This window comes from Tachypleus tridentatus, chromosome 6 (genome assembly GCF_004210375.1).
Source record: "Tachypleus tridentatus isolate NWPU-2018 chromosome 6, ASM421037v1, whole genome shotgun sequence".
In the NCBI taxonomy this organism is placed as follows: Eukaryota; Metazoa; Arthropoda; class Merostomata; order Xiphosura; family Limulidae; genus Tachypleus; species Tachypleus tridentatus.
The window spans coordinates 44274391-44291134 of record NC_134830.1 but is presented as its reverse complement, the minus strand read 5'-3'; the positions used below and the strand labels follow the sequence as shown (position 1 = coordinate 44291134).

General features: G+C 34.5%; 1 protein-coding gene across 1 annotated transcript in view; it reads left to right on the top strand.

The window, feature by feature from the left end:
• The window catches only part of LOC143252358 (uncharacterized), a 65539-nt gene extending 55439 nt beyond the window's left edge, over window positions 1-10100 (top strand). The window contains exon 3 of the mRNA XM_076504352.1: window positions 8426-10100. Coding sequence (XP_076360467.1) covers window positions 8426-8530 — 105 coding nt within the window. The 3' untranslated portion in view covers window positions 8531-10100. The remainder of the gene's footprint in view (window positions 1-8425) is intronic.
• The last annotated feature ends 6644 nt before the right edge of the window (window positions 10101-16744 follow it).

Sequence of the window (16744 nt, the reverse complement as noted above, 5' to 3'; positions counted from 1 at the left end):
GGTTTTCTTGCACTTGAGTACTACCCAGAAAAAAAAAAAAAGTCTTTGTGGTACAATCTGGTGACCGAAGAGACATTTCGAATGCGCCTCTAGATAACCGCAATTCAATAGATTCAACAAATGCAAATGTAACTCTATTTCTGAGCCACTCTATATGTATTGATATTTCTGGTTCGATTTCCCTCAGTGGACTCAGCAGATATCCCGATGTAGCTTTGTTATAAGAAAACACACACACATCTACGTAGGTAGAGTGCTTTAATCATCAGAAGTTATTATTAGTTTTATAATAATCTGTAAGTGGTATCTTCATTCATTTTGTTATTTAGCATATTTTATTATACATTACCACTACTTATTCTTATGTTGTTAAAATGGTGGTTCACATTCAGACTAAAGTATAATCAGATATACTGAGTGACAAAACTATTTAACAATAATGTAGTTCAATAGTCTGACTACATTATCAACTAAAATGAAAAATAGGACGAAGAGTATTACATCATCGCCTATTGTGGTAAAGCTGATTTAGGACATAGCACAATAATAATAGGCTGAGCTATGAAGTAACTTTAATGGTATTATACCAGCCGTTGATAGAGTTTGAAGTAAACTTTACGGTATTATGCTAGTCGTTGATAGGCTAGGTTTTGAAGTGACATTTATGATATTACACTAGTCATTGATAGGCTGAGGTTTTAAGTCACCTTTAAGTTAATATACCAGTCGTTAATAGAGTGTGACTGAAGTAACCTTTATGGTATTACGCCAGTCGTTGATAGGCTAAGGTTTGAAGTAAGTTTTAAGTTATTAAAGCAGTCTTGATAAGCTAAACGATTTCAGCTCCACAGACTACTGAGGTCTTTCTTCATTCATTGAATCTCTGAATACTGAGTACCTGAACAGTATTGTGTATTTGAAATAGCTCCTACACCTTCCTGCGTCCCTCAAGTTGAGATCCACTGCATTATCTGACAATACACCGTTCAATCTAACATGCTAAGCTTTAAAGTAATCTTTATAATATCATACCTGCCATTAATATGTTAAACTTTAAAGTGTACTAAATGAAATAATACCAGTAACATTAACATACTAAGTTGAAGTGCCTTAAGAATTAACACGTCGCTCACATTAATATGTTAAACTTTGAAGAGAACTAAATGATATTTTATCAGATACACTAACGTGCTAAGTTTTGAAGTGCTCTGCATGACATCATGTCTTCTCTCTAGTCTTACACTGCTAAATTAGGGACTGCTAGCGCAGATAGCCCTCGTGTAGCTTTGTGCGAGATTCAAAAACAAAACTAAACAGACAAACAGATAATATCATGTCATTCACATCAATAGTCTTAGCGTTGGAGTGTTCTAATTTATATTTATTCATTAAACTAATACACTAAGTTTAAAGAGATCTTAAGTGGTCTTATACAGGTCATACGTAAAATGCAAAGATTTAGTTGTCTCACACGAACCCAAGTAATAAAGTAAGTTGCAAAATACTGGATAAATGAAATCAGGGTTTACAGTGATGTGTCCATTTTTTTTCTATTGTTGAGATTATTATAAGTTTTAGAGTGTGATACAACAATACTGTATATAAATGGCATTAATATTAAACACTCGATCTCATTGTTCAGGATGCAACAAAAAGTCAAGATAAGTTAGTTTCAGAAATGTGTGTAGAAATACTTATTCGACACGAAGATTGGTTTTGTATGTTCGTTTAAAGTTAATAAAGCTACGCAATGAGCTATTTGTGCTTTACTCACCACGGGTATCGAAACCTTATCGCTAGCATTGTTAGTCGTCAGATATACTTCTGTACTGCTGGTGTGGGAAAACATAATTAACAGAAAATTACAATGGAATTATTTAAAGTACTATGTGTATGTTACCGTTTGAACGGAATGGACACAAAGTACTACAGTTGTATAATATTTAATTAAAGGTAATTAAATATAATATTTAAATAAACTAGTAGAAAGGAGGATTCATAGACGTAATGTAAGAGATCCTAATTCCTTATGCTTCATGAATTAAATAAATTACACCCTCACATATGTACATACACTGTTGGCCAAAATCTTAAGGCCAATGAACATAAAGAAAAAATATGCATTTTGCGTTGTTGAACTCAACCACTTATTTGAGTAGAGCTTTGAAAGATGAAAAAAACACTTTTTTTTGCATTTAGTAGGGAAAATGTGAACACTAAGAAATTAGCCTAAATACTAGCCGGTTAAAAGTTTAAGATCATACTGAAAAGAAGCGTTAATCGGTAAAAACGTAACGAAATTTAGTCATTTGTGTTCAAGCATTAGCGTTGTCAACATCTCCCACTGACGTCTTCTGTGTTACATTGGGTAAAAAACATGGCAAAGGCTAAAATGTTGACAGAGTTTGAACTTGGTAGAATTGTCGAGCTGCAAAACAAGGTCTCTCTCAATGTGCCATCGCTGGTGGATTGGGCGTAGTAAAACTGCTGTTGCAAATGTTTTAAAAGACTCTAAGGGATACCGAACGAAAATTTCAAGTGGTCGGTCCAAGAAAATTTCGCTGGCGTTGAGCAGGAGGATTCGACGAGTTGTCCGGCAAGACACCAGGTGATCGTCGAATCAGATTAAGGCCCTTACGGACGCAGAATTCAGCTCAAGAACAATAAAACGGCATCTACGGGAGAAAGGCTTTAGAAAACCGTAAACGTTTTTAAAGGCCACGTCTCCTTCCACACCACGAAACAGCTCGATTAAACTTTGCTGAGAAACACCAAACATGGGACGAAGAAAAGTGGACAAAGGTTTTTGTTCTCTGATGAAAAAAAATTAACCTGGATGGTCCAGATGGCTTCCAACTTTACTGGTACGATAAGGGTATCCCACCGGAGACATTTTCTACATGACACAATGGAGGAGGTTCCATCATGATCTGGGGAGCTTTCTCTTTTCAATGAACAATGGAGCTTCAGGTTATACAGGGACGTCAAACAGTAGCTGGCTACATTGGCATGTTGGAGAGAGCATCATTATTGACTGAAGGCCCTCGCTTGTGTTGAAATGACTGGATCTTTCAGCAGGACAACGCTGCAATCCACAATGCCCGCAAGACAAAGGACTTGTTCATGGCGAATAGTGTGATTCTTTTGGACCATCCAGCGTGTTCGCTTGAACTGAACCCCGTCGAAAATGTTTGTGGGTGGATGGCAATGGACGTCAATCCCAAACAGTGCACGATCTCCGTAAAGCCATCTTTACCACTTAAAATAACATTCCAGCCAGCCTATGGTCTTAAACTTTTGACCAACTAGTATTTAGGCTAATTTCATAGTCTTTACATTTTCCCTATTAAATGCTAAAAAGTTTTTTATTTTATTTTCCCCTTTCTTATTTTCATCTTTCGAAGTTCTACTCAAATAAGTGGTTGAGTCTAACTACGCAAAATGCATATTTTTTCTTTATGTTCATTGGCTTTAAGATTTTGACCAGTAGTGTATATATATATAAGTATGCGGATATTACAATTACCAGCCTAAGAAAAATAGAACTAATGTAGAAGGTTATTATAAGATAGATGTGTTAATTGTAAAACCTTGTACTTTTAATCAACATAGCTTTTACAGTCTAGATTCTAAACCAGTCTAATATTTAAAAACTCCCGTTATTTTTTTCATGTTGCACACTCGAGTTTCAGTTGGTGACATATAGTTTTAGTGTCAACTTTTTTTGCTATAAAACGTTATCTTCCAGTTTTCCAAACAGTATTTTGCACACCGGACTTCGTTCACTTGGAAGTATAACTTGCAAGATCGAAATTACTGTTTCCGTTAAAATCAGATACTTGAAATTCGGGACATGAAGAAAAACGTTTAAGGAAATGAAAAACAACTGTGCGATTTCCAAACTTCCAAAATATTATAATTTTGTCAGACTTTTATCTTTTCTCTCTATCTGTCACAAGTACTTTGAACCATTTCTCGTAAAATTCCAAACAGAACGATCGGCGAAAGATGAGAGAGAAAAATTCTAAAATTGTTTTTATTAAGCTCTTAAAAATTAGCACTTTGAAAGTTGCTACATTTCTTCCATTATATTGTCATGAGATCCATTAAAATGCACGTTTCTGTTCGTTCACTATTTTCAGTTAATCAGAACTTTACAGAACGTTCCTTGTAACTTGACAATTAATAAGAAAATTCATACACTAAATCTTTACTAATGATATATCAGTTGATGAGTGTTTATTGCACTCGACAGAATGTGAACTGGTGCATGAGAGCGTTTAAAGAGAGTTCAAAGTTTAATTATAACATACTTTATAAATTTACACTGCTATATAAAAAAATAGATCTAGAAATTGAAATGTATATTTAAACTAAGTGACAATATATAAGACAAAGAAACATAAAAGTCTTTAACGCCCTCTGACTATTTTATGAATTTTACAATGTTTTTGTACGGTTTGCTTGTGTATTAAAGGTTTTCTTTCAGAGTAACTGCACTTAAGATCCTCTACAAATATCGATTAAATTGAAGGAGAAACAAGTTTTCTGATATAAAAAGTGAAAATAAGTGTCAGACTTATTGTATCACAGCGAAACGTTTTTGCAGTTTTTGTGTATATAAATACTGTGTAACATCAAAAAACTGTTACAACAGGAAATACGATGCTCAGTTTAACAGTCCTTCTATCATCTGTTTACAATCTAAGTGTTTATTTTCTTTTTAACAACTGACGAGAAAAATTTCACAACGTTGAGTTGTGTGTACAATTAACAATAAAAACAAAATCAAAAAACGAGATTTTCGTAGATATATCTAATATAACTTATTTAATGGTGTAGAGAAGTATCTGAACGTTGAATAATAAATTCTACACGTTGTAGCTTTATTATGATGGAAATTATACTGATTAACTACTGTAAGTAGTTTGGGTAGTAATATTAATAAAACAAACATCCAATTTGTTTACCCATTTTTCTTTCTTTGAACTAAGATAAAGCGAATTATAAACTAAAAGGCATTTTAAATTCACCATTTTGGGGAGGCCTAACAATTAGCGTTGCAGACTATGGACACGATATCACCTTGCCATACACATGCAAAGAATCGCCCTCGGACTTTGAAGCCGAGAGCGCGTTATAAGAGTGACGATCAAATCTCACTATTCGATTTAAGTAGCTCAAGAATTGACGGTCAGAAAAGCTGACTAACTGCTTTATTTCAGTTCGAAACTGGGGACAGTTATTCCTTGTTATGCTTTGTGCGAAAGTGCGAAACAACCAATTAATTTACAGAAAACAAAAATCAAAATATATAAATATTTATTTTTCTATATTGTATCAAATAATTGACTCATTAAGAAAAGGTGTGACATGGACTAGTGGTTAGGCAGCTCGACTTATAGCCTGCGTCACCATTGAACGAAACACGGTGTCAAACATGTTTGCCATTTGAACCGTGAGGTTTACAGTCAATCCGACGACCTTTGGCAAAGAATAGCTAAAAAGGTGACGGTAGATGGTATTGACTAGCTGCCTTTCCTATAGTCTACCACTTCAAAATTAAGGACGGCTAGTGCAGGTAGACTATCTGCGCTGGACAGACTGATGATACTCGAAAAATAAATTCTTGTTAGAAAAAAAATGTAAACATTTTGGCTTTAGACGAAATAATCACCCCAACCTAGATCTTCTTATAAAGGGTTTCTTTCCTCATTGTAGTGTAATTTCAAACCCAACCTAGATCTTCTTATAAAGGGTTTCTTTCCTCATTGTAGTGTAATTTCAAACCCAACCTAGATCTTCTTATAAAGGGTTTCTTTCCTCATTGTAGTGTAATTTCAAACCCAACCTAGATCTTCTTATAAAGGGTTTCTTTCCTGATTGTAGTGTAATTTCTAAACAACAGTTGAAATTCGAAGATTTTTGTTAAATTTTATTTGTATGATTATCAATTGTTCTTGTATTTTAAATTTGTTTGTTTTGTTTTTTCTAATTCGCAGTTAATAGAAAAGAAACTATTAATGTAAGTACTAATGCATAAAACCTGAGAATCGCTAATGGCTTCGATATCCCTGGTGGGCAAAGCACAGATAGCCCATCATATAGTTGATGAAGGTGACGTTTTATTCAACTAACATAAATACAACACTCATCAGATCGCCCGATACGGCTTTGCTGTAAAAAAAACACATACACACACAAATACAATATTATTTTTCAGAAGTAACTTTTTAATCTGCTAGCACAAGTATAATACGACGAAATTTGCGGATCCGCCATAGCGTAACATTATTGTTGGAAGGAAATTGTGTTTCCCACTTTGGAACTGTGAACGAGTTATAAAAGTGATTGATTGTAAATCCTATTATTCGGTCATAAAACGTGACCCAAGTGTTAAAAATGGGTAATTTTGGCTACTAGATACATTCTTCTATTTAATTTCTGTAGAGCATACTGAAGTATAAGAGACATGTTATTACTAGATATAAACGACATTTTAACTCAAAAATGTTGAATTTTGTTTAACTAAACAACGTTTCGCTTTACAGCTTCTTCAGAAGATTTCACTGAAACGCAAACCGAAACTAACAGTACAAAGCTTAAAAAAAACAACAGTTAAGAAAGTAACAGTAGAAAAATATCCCCTAATTTCGACTTCCTTTTAGAATCTACTAGTTAAAGAATCTGGTTTCGCGGTAACAACTATACTCTCTAACGAAATGTTTTTAAACACTTTACCTTCATTCTTGTCTTTCCGTTTAGGCCTGGCATGGCCAAGCGCGTAAGGCGTGCGACTCGTAATCCGAGGGTCGCGGGTTCGCGCCCGCGTCGCGCTAAACATACTCGCCCTCCCAGCCGTGGGAGGTATAATGTAACTGTCAATCCCACTATTCGTTTGTAAAAGAGTAGCCCAAGAGTTGGCGGTGGGTGGTGATGACTAGCTGCCTTCCCTCTAGTCTTACAGTGCTAAATTAGAGACGGCTAGCGCAGATAGCCCTCGAGTAGCTTTTCGCGAAATTCAAAACAAACAAACACTTATTTCTCTGAAGGCGCTTTACTTGAACATTTCCTAAGAAACATTAATCTGATTGAGAGAAAAAAAGAGACTTAATATTTTGAAGGTAACTATTTTGATATCACAGTTCTTACTTGTCTTGAGAAAATGTTAAATCGACTATTTTATAGGGAAGTAAAGTCATTAATCTATTACATCCCAAATACCCACCCGCTGGCTCATGAGTAATCCTGATAACTTATAATGCTAAAATCGAGTTTCGATACCCGAGGTGAGTAAACAAGATAGCCCCTTACGAATTTCTCTGTTTAACAGTAAGCCCACAAACAAATTTGCTCTGCTGTACTTATGATTGTTTTGACAAATAATTTTTCTTCCAAACCGCCTCACAAACTTGTAGGTTGTCTCAGTAATATTGAGCAATCACATAGATTGTAAAACAGTTGTTGAGCACAAAGTCACACAAAGGGTTATCTGTTTCCTTCCCACCAAGAGTATCGAAACACGGTTTTAACAGATCAGCCCTCAGACATACCCGATAGGGGGAGTGAGTCGTAAAGACTAGCGTATGCAACCTTTTATTTCTTATATCAAAGCCATATTGAACTATCTGCTGTGTCTACCGAGGAGAATGGAACCCATAATTTTAGCTTTGTGAAACCATTAACTTATTGCTGTCCCAGCGGAGAACTGTAAAGTATAGTGTTTATTATGAAATGAGATATAACAATTTATATCTTGTTTGCTGAAGCAAAACTCGAAAACATTAAAGAAAAGTAGCATTTTTTGTTAGAATTAATTTTTAATGTAAAATATTATTAGGGAATTCATTATTAATGTAACACATTTGTTTGGTCATTAAGAGCTTAATGTTTTACATTTTTACAGCAAAAATAAAATATTTATCTCCTGTTTATTTGGAATCAAGTTTTTAAATACTTTTCATTCTTCAAAAACTTTGTAGTAGAATAGTTACTGTGTCATATTAATTATTATATTATTTTAAATGTTACAATAACGTACAGTGTATATTACAGTTATTTAATTTTTCTTGCTTTCTGCATCGTCGGTTTGAGTTATACAACTATACTGGGCCCCCCAATGGCATAGCGGTATGTCTGCAGGCTTCCACCGCTATAAACCGGGTTTTGATACCCGTAGTGGGCAGACGACAATCCCCATTGTGTTGCTTTGTGCTTAACTTACAAACAAACATAAACAACCATATCCTATGTCAAGGTTACTTCATATAAGACTGACTCCACATTATGATGCATAGTATCAGTTATTTGATATCTAAATGTATGATTTAGGAGAAAATGCCTTGAAGTGTTTCTATGGAAACACTAGTAAAATATTTTCTACTTTTACGCTTTCTTAAATTTATTTTATCAAATTTTCTTTCAGCCTGAGATTTGTGAAGTAGAAGTGTCCGAGTCAGTGAAAATGGGGGTAGTTCAAATGACGCTGCTGAGGTCAGCTTGCTTACAAGTGGAGGAGCTCTTGGATTAAAATGACCCTTAGAATACCTACATTAACAACCACGTACGAACAGGCCTATGGCGTGCCTTCTGAAAGATGAACAAGAAATAGACGTTTTGTACATAGTCATGTCTGTATATTATTATAGCACGTTATCTTCATGTAGTGTATATATATATATATGTGTGTGTGTGTGTGTGTGGTTACATGGCGAACAACGTTAAGTAAAGCTAGTTTTTATCCGTAATTTGCTCTTAAAGAAAATATTTTAAACATTTGATTTTTTTTAAAAGATCTATTTCTATACACCATACGGGAATCAATGAACTGCCAGTCGAAACTTTCCCGTGTAAGCATGTAACTATAATGTGGAATCTGCTAAGTTGATAAAAATTAGAAATTATCTTAAAATAACGGGCACTGGGTAGTAGGGCGACTGTTAAAAGAAAACATGTAGTGAAATTAACACGTTGGTCATGTTTAACGCGCCACTTTTATGTCGTCACAGTCACTATTCATGTGTCAGTAGGCCCGGCATGGCCAAGCGTGTTAAGGCGTTCGACTCGTAATCCGAGGGTCGCGGGTTCGAATCCCGGCCGCACCAAAATGCTCGCCCTTTCAACCGTGGGGGCGTTATAATGTTACGGTCAATCCCACTATTCGTTGGTAAAAGAGTAGCCCAAGAGTTGGCGGTGGGTGCTGATGACTACCTCCCTTTCCTCTAGTCTTACACTGCTAAATTAGGAACGGCTAGCGCAGATAGCCCTCGAGTAGCTTTGCGCGAAATTCAAAACAAGCAAACATGTGACAGTTACATCTTATTTATTTTACCCTTTACTGACCAGTCCATTTTTGTAATATCCGAATGAATCAGACCAGTTTGATTATAATATTTAACGTCTTAGTTTCTCGAAGCCTGTATTTGAAGCAATTGAAGTTAAATATTACAAATACTTTTAATGTAGTACCATAATGTTACATTGCTCTTATTGTCCTGTAGGCGTTCGTGAGTCTCCAACTTTGCAGTTTAAAGCACAGAACAAGCTTAATTTCACATTCGGTTCAATTATAATAGCTAGTGAAAGCTTGTATTTTCATGGTTCTATCAGAAAGTCTTTCGTTTCAAACTGCAACTATAGAGAACATATTGTATATTTTGATAGATTATGTTGGTTGTTGTAACAGAAGAATGAAATAAACTGAATTATGATAATAAGTTTCCCAATTTTCTTTAATGACAAAACATTCATGAAAATAAAATAAATAAGACATTCTATAATTCAGTACTCGTGGGCTAAGAAATGTCAAAAATATGAAACCGTAAGTTATTACTACAGAGGGTGTCGTTTCCTCAATTTTAGCGAGACACAATATACTTCTTAAGAATTGAGTTAAACATATAAACAACATTGTAAATTATTCTGAAATTAATAAGTATTTGTTATCTTTTCAGACTGTTTAAAAATCTTATACGTTCATTTGTTTGTTTGCAGTTTTCTCACATTCTCTGCATAATAATATAAGTTGAATGCATCATCTATCGGTAAATAAAATGAGATTTTCATAAATGGAGTTGACAATAAACAATGCTTTCTTTATATATAGTCTTATATATGTAATTTTTTAAAAATATTTCTAAGTCATACCAACACGCCAGATGTCGTTTAGTGTTTTTTCCTTGAGTGTTTTACGACTTCTCAGATCCTTCTGTTTATGTTTTCACGTGGTACCTTCTACCACTGAAGAATAGAGTTGAAATCGATACACCTGAAATAGAAATCTGTAAGATGAAACTCTTGGGAAAATGAATCATGCGTTTATTGAAAACATAACATTCAGAACATGAAGTTTAGCTAAAATCAAAATAATTCTTTCTATTACCTACATATTTAGATTTTTTCATTTCGGTTTGTTTCGCATAAACGATTGAAAAACGTTGCCTATTTGCAAATATATTCACTTTATGTGTATATGTGTGTTTCTATTAAAAATAAATTAAGCAGTATAAGCAGTATCGAACCTTTATTCAAAATATTAATTTCACTTTCAGAGAGTGTTTACAAATTATATAGATGGCCCGGCATTGACAGGTGGGTTAAAGCGTTCGGCTCGTGAGGGTCGCGGGTTAGAATCCTCGTCGCACCAAACATGCTTGCCCTTTCCGCCATGGCGGTGTTATAATATTGCGGTTAATCCCACTATTCGTTGGTAAAAGAGTAGCCCAAGAGTTGGCGGTGGGTGGTGATGACTAGCTGCCTTCTCTATAGTCTTACACTGCTAAATTAGGGACGACTAGCGAAGATAGCCATCGAGTAGCTTTGCGCCAAATTCAAGAAAACAAACAAACAGAGAGTGTTTACAAATTACATAGATATTTTTATGCATTCTCTTGTATTCATCATATTATTATAGGTTTCTCTAAGTCATATTAAAACGATTTTTTATGCAAATCAGCAAGTTGATATAAAGTTGCAGGAGAACGGCATGTATGAGAACTAAATTTTGATACTATTTAGTGTTGCGTAGCAGTGTAATTTCACCCAAAACATTGGCACCTTTTGAGAAGGATATGTAACACAATACGATACAAACACGCACGCATTCGGAACATGAAAACGGGATATTCTTTGTATTTAGAGATACTGGAAAATAAAGGAGTATGGATCAACTTGGAGCGCTAGTTTTATTTAAAAAAATAACTGCAAGAGAGCATAACTTAGTTGTGGTAAAAAATAGTGATGCTTAATAACAGGTAAAAATATAGGAACACAAAATTCAATGGGAAGAACCGACTACGTGCACCAGATAATAATAAGTATCACAATCAAGAAGGTTCTCTGTGTGAAAACAAGTATAATATGATATAGGTTCTCAAAGATAATGCTTCCAATTAGATTACGCATTCGACAATGCATACCTAAATCAGCTGGAGATGAAATGAGTATTTATGCTATTTTGAAGATAAAATACGAGTAAAGTCGCCTATGAAACAGACGATGAGAAATCTTCATCCTCATACACTAGATAAACTATAGACAGCCTACAGAGACCATTAATGTGCTTTGGACGTGACAGCATCAAGCCAGAGCCATTTAAAACTGAATCGCTTTAATATAACGTACTAAACCCTTCTCTCAATATATTTTACACATATTAAAAATCGAATTTATAAAAAATGTTTTGTGATAATGCAGTGAAACTAATATTAAAATAAAACTTACATGACGCTAATGAAAATTCTTCTTTAGAGTGAAATTCTATAAAGCATATAACATGGGGAACCCTTGTCTTTTATAAAGTAATTTTCGAATGGTTGCTAATCGTTTAATGTGTTTCTGTTCTTACGCTAGATAGAGATTTATGACAAAAATTTTCAAATTAGTTATCGCCATTTCTTGCTTTCCGCATTAAATTAATTTATTATTCGTGCAGTGGAATGGTCGTGTTTTCCGAGCTACAAGTGTGATAAAATGCCTTTAGTCCGACAGAATTTGCAACATTAGTTTTGTGTTCTAAGCGTCTCAAGAGAAATTTAGTTATGAGAGTAAAGTGAAAGCAATCTGTTTAAGTACAAGAAACCATTTCCCTTGATAGAAATTCGTTTCGCCACCAGGTAGAAATAAGTGATGTTGCCATATTTTTGTTTTATCTAACCGTTTTTACAGACACGCCGTGCTGAACTTAACACCTGAAAAAAGTAAGACATTTGTTTTCCTCTATTTTTTTGTGAATCTATATATATCTGTATACTTTTATGATTTAAAAGCTATGCTTAAATAGTTTTTATTATTTATAAATAAAATGTAATTATCAATAACATTAAGGACGTTGTTGTTAAAAATTCGTAAAGAAATGCCTTAATTTTTATTTGAAAGCTACGTTTAGGAAATGTTAAGTAACATAAACGAGTTTACTTAAACAAAGATCGGTTATTAAGTACAGCTTTGTACTTAATAAGCGCAGCACAAGTATTGAAACTGATTTTATAGCTTCATAAGTCCCAGAGACTTACGACTCAGCCGCTGGTCTCGAAAAACATAGAATACAACACATCAGTTTTTTTGACGTCGAGGTTCTAATAAGCGTGTATTATCTATTTTCGCTTACAAAGATTTCCATGTGTACTATGCACTCTTCATCTGTATTAGAAAATTACGAAAACATTATAATTTGAAACTGTGTTTGTGAGATTTAACGTTTAATTTTAGATGGTGTTCAAAATATTTATATATTTATAACCGTATTAAATTTAGACACTGTTTTTGAAATCACAGATAGAGACAAAAATAACAAAAAAAAGGCTTTTAATATTTTCGCTTTACGATACATTTATATTTTGTTACACACGAACGTGTATGTAAAAGAGAAAACATCTAACTGTAGTTAAATAAAATACTATATATATATATATATATATTATATTTACATAGCCCTAATGTGTGTGAGACACACTACTGGCCAAAATATTAAGGCCAATAAACATAAAGAAAAAATATGCATTTTGCGTTGTTAGACGTTAAAGTACTATGTGTATATTACCGTTTGAACGGAATGGATACAAAGTACTACAGATGTATAATATTTAATTAAACTAGTAGAAAGGAGGATTCATAGACGTAATGTAAGAGATCCTAATTCGTTATGCTTTATGAATGAAATAAATTACACCCGCACATCTGAATATACACTGCTAGCCAAAATCTTAAGGCCAATGAACATAAAGAAAAAATATGCATTTTGCGTTGTTAAACTCAACCACTTATTTGAGTAGAGCTTTGAAAGATGAAAAAAAAAACACTTTTTTTTTTGCATTTAATATGGAAAATGTGAACACTAAGAAATTAGCCTAAATACTAACTGGACAAAAGTTTACAACCATACTGAAACTAAGCGTTAATCGGTAAACACGTAAAGAAATTTAGTCATTTGTGTTCAAGCATTAGCGTGGTCAACATCTCCTGTGTTACGTTGGGTAAAAACATGGCAAAGGCTAAAATGTTGACTGACTTTGAAGGTGGCAGAATTGTCGAGCTGCAAAAGCAAGGTCTCTCTCAACGTGCCATTGCTGGTGAGATTGGGCACAGTAAAACTGCTGTTGCAAATTTCTTAAAAGACCCTAAGGGATACGGAACAAGAACTTTAAATGGTCGGCCCAAGAAAATTTCGCTGGCGTTTTGCAGGAGGATTCGATGGGTTCTCCGGCAAGACACCAGGTGTTCGTCGAACCAAATTAAGGCCCTTACGAACGCAAAACTCAGCTCAAGAACAATAAGGCATCTACGATAGAAAGGCTTTAAAAACCATAAACGCCTTCAAAGACAACGCCTCCTTCTACACCACGAAACAGTTCGGTTAATCTTTGATATCACACCGGAGACATTGTCTACACGACACAGTGAAGGATGTTCCATCATGATCTGGGGGTGCTTTTTTCTTCTACGGAACAATGGAGCTTCAGGTTATACAGGGGCGTCAACCAGCGGCTGGCTACATTGGCATGTTGGAGAGAACATCCTTATTGTCTGAAGACCCTCGCTTGTGTGGAAATGACTGGATCTTTCAGCAGGACAACGCTGCAATCCACAATGCCCGCAGGACAAAGGACTTTTTCATGGCGAATAACGTGATTCTTTTGGATCATCCAGCATGTTTTCTCGAACTGAACCCCGTCGAAAATGTTTGTGGGTGGATGACAAGAGAAGTCTATAGAATGGACGTCAATTTCAAACGGTGCATGATCTACGTGAAGCCATCTTCACCACTTGGAATAACATTCCAGCCAGCCTTCTGCAAACGCTTATATCGGCCATGCCAAAGCGAATTTTTGAAGTTATTCGCAATGACGACAGTGCAAGTCACTACTGAGACCTCTTATTAGACATTTTCTACCCTGTTTAGGACTTTTTTTTTTGGTATGGTCTTAAACTTTTGACCAGCTAGTATTTAGGCTAATTTCATAGTGTTCACATTTTCCCTATTAAATGCTAAATAAGTTTTTATTTTTTATTTTCCCTTTTCTTATTTTCATCTTTCGAAGCTCTTCTCAAATAAATTGTTGAGTCTAACAACGCAAAATGCATATTTTTTCTTTATGTTTATTGACCTTAAGATTTTGGCTAGCAGTGAATATATTTAAATTGTAAGATATTGGAATTGACAAATTATGAACTCGAGTAGGAAGTTCGAGAATGAAAATACTTAATAAAACAAAATCATAAAGTTCAATTTTACTTTTAAATATCATGTTTAGTATTACACAGATACAATAAAAGGTAAAAACCCCGATCACTATAAACATTAGTGTGCATGAGAAATGTTTTGCAAGGTAAAATATCCCATGGGATACCATACAAGCCAGAAAACAATGATAGAAAACAGTAAAGAACTACTTCGTCTGAAGACCGGCATACATCAAATCTGAAGTAAACAATTTGTAAGAGTATCATTTATAAACACACAAACCGGTACAACGCAATGGTTAATCGAACAAGTCATTGTTATGTTTGACACGTATCGTTCCTTTTGATGCGTACAAGGACTATAAGATAATTTAATCAGTAAATGATTAAGTTAGAAATGATTAGTTCCATTTAAAATGAATATCGTTTATTACGTTTAACTGAGAGAATTTCGAAATATCAAATTAATTTCTCCAGACTTTCTGAAGTTTATTATCTATAGAATGTAAGGGGCCAGGACGGCACGTACCTGTAAACCTAGCTATTATGTCACTCTTCCACAGCAATGTGAGATGACACTAAGTTTCTGCTAGTAATTTCATGTGAACAGAAAATTAAGATAAGTGACAAGTGTGAGGCTTAATCGTGTTAACGATCCTTCAGTCTGGTACCTCTACTGTCCTCAGAAGAGCGAAGATCTCTTTCAAGGATATAATCTCTTATGAGAAGTTAATGTATAACATTATAAAATGTCAGCCAATAAATAATCCTGTATCTATCATACGTTGTTTTGTTTTTGGTTACAAAATTAAAAGAAAAGTTTAGTTGGTGTGTGATCGATTTTTTTTGTCTTCAAAGTGCATCAGCAACATGACTGGCATATATAAAATTTATTTTTGGGGCCAGTAGATGGAGATGATGTGCCTCATCTAATACCACAGGATTCGTCTGTTCAACTGAATATTCAGTACCTAACATGTAACACTGTGGCTCAATCAGTTTGATTCATTACTAAGCTGCAGGAAACTGCTAGTCGGTTCATTAACAATCAATAACTGTAAGAGGTAAGGTTACTCTTAAAAAAGACACCTAACGCTGGAGTTGTTTATTATACAGAAATTTAAAACGCAATAAGAAACATCTTCAATCAATCAACTTAAATGTACACCTTGTTTGTTTGTTTTTTGAATTTCGCGCAAAGCTACGCTTGGGCTATTTGCTCTAGCCATCACCCACCATTAACTCTTTCACCAACGAATAGTGGGATTGACCGTCACATTATAACGTCCCCACGGCTCAAAGGGCGAGCATGTTTGTTTCGACGGGGATTCGCGACCTTCATATTACGAGTCGAACGCCTTAACCTACCTGGCCAGGCCGGCCCTACATGCACGCTTTGAGGACACATATTACTTCAGATATATGTGATTTTAAATACACATTCGTAAAAATTCTTAAGTAATAATAAATTGAGAATATTATTTTTGGAGAGAAAACCATTTGCAAGTCGATTCAGTTTTCTTGAGAAAAACATTTTACTTTTAAATTTTAAAAATGTAAAGATTGAGAAATTTCTGTTCACGTTAGTGGCGTTAATTAAATAGAAATAACATTTGGTTTGTTTTCAATTTCGCGCAAAGCTACAAGAGGGCTATCTGCGCTAGCAGACCCTAATTTAGCAGTGTAAGACTAGAGGGAAGGCAGTTAGTTATCACCACCCACCACCAACTCTTGAGCTTGAAATTCCAAAAACAAACAAACAAACAAACTTAACGTTGAAAACAAACGTAATATCGCTCACAATTGGTTACATGAAGCATAAATAACTAGGCTTAAACTCGAGAACTCAGCAAAAAAGAGTTGTTAAATTATATAATAAGAAAGTGGTGTCAAAAGGTGAAAGCAATATAAAAGTAATATATCATCAAACGTTTAGTTTCAACACAAAATAATGACGTGGGTGTAAATTATTAAGTGAAAGTGTGTTCCAAGACATATGTAAGAAGCTGAACATCTTAGCGAGTAAGTTGTAGTTTGTGATTATTTAATCTATAGAGAAGTTTTA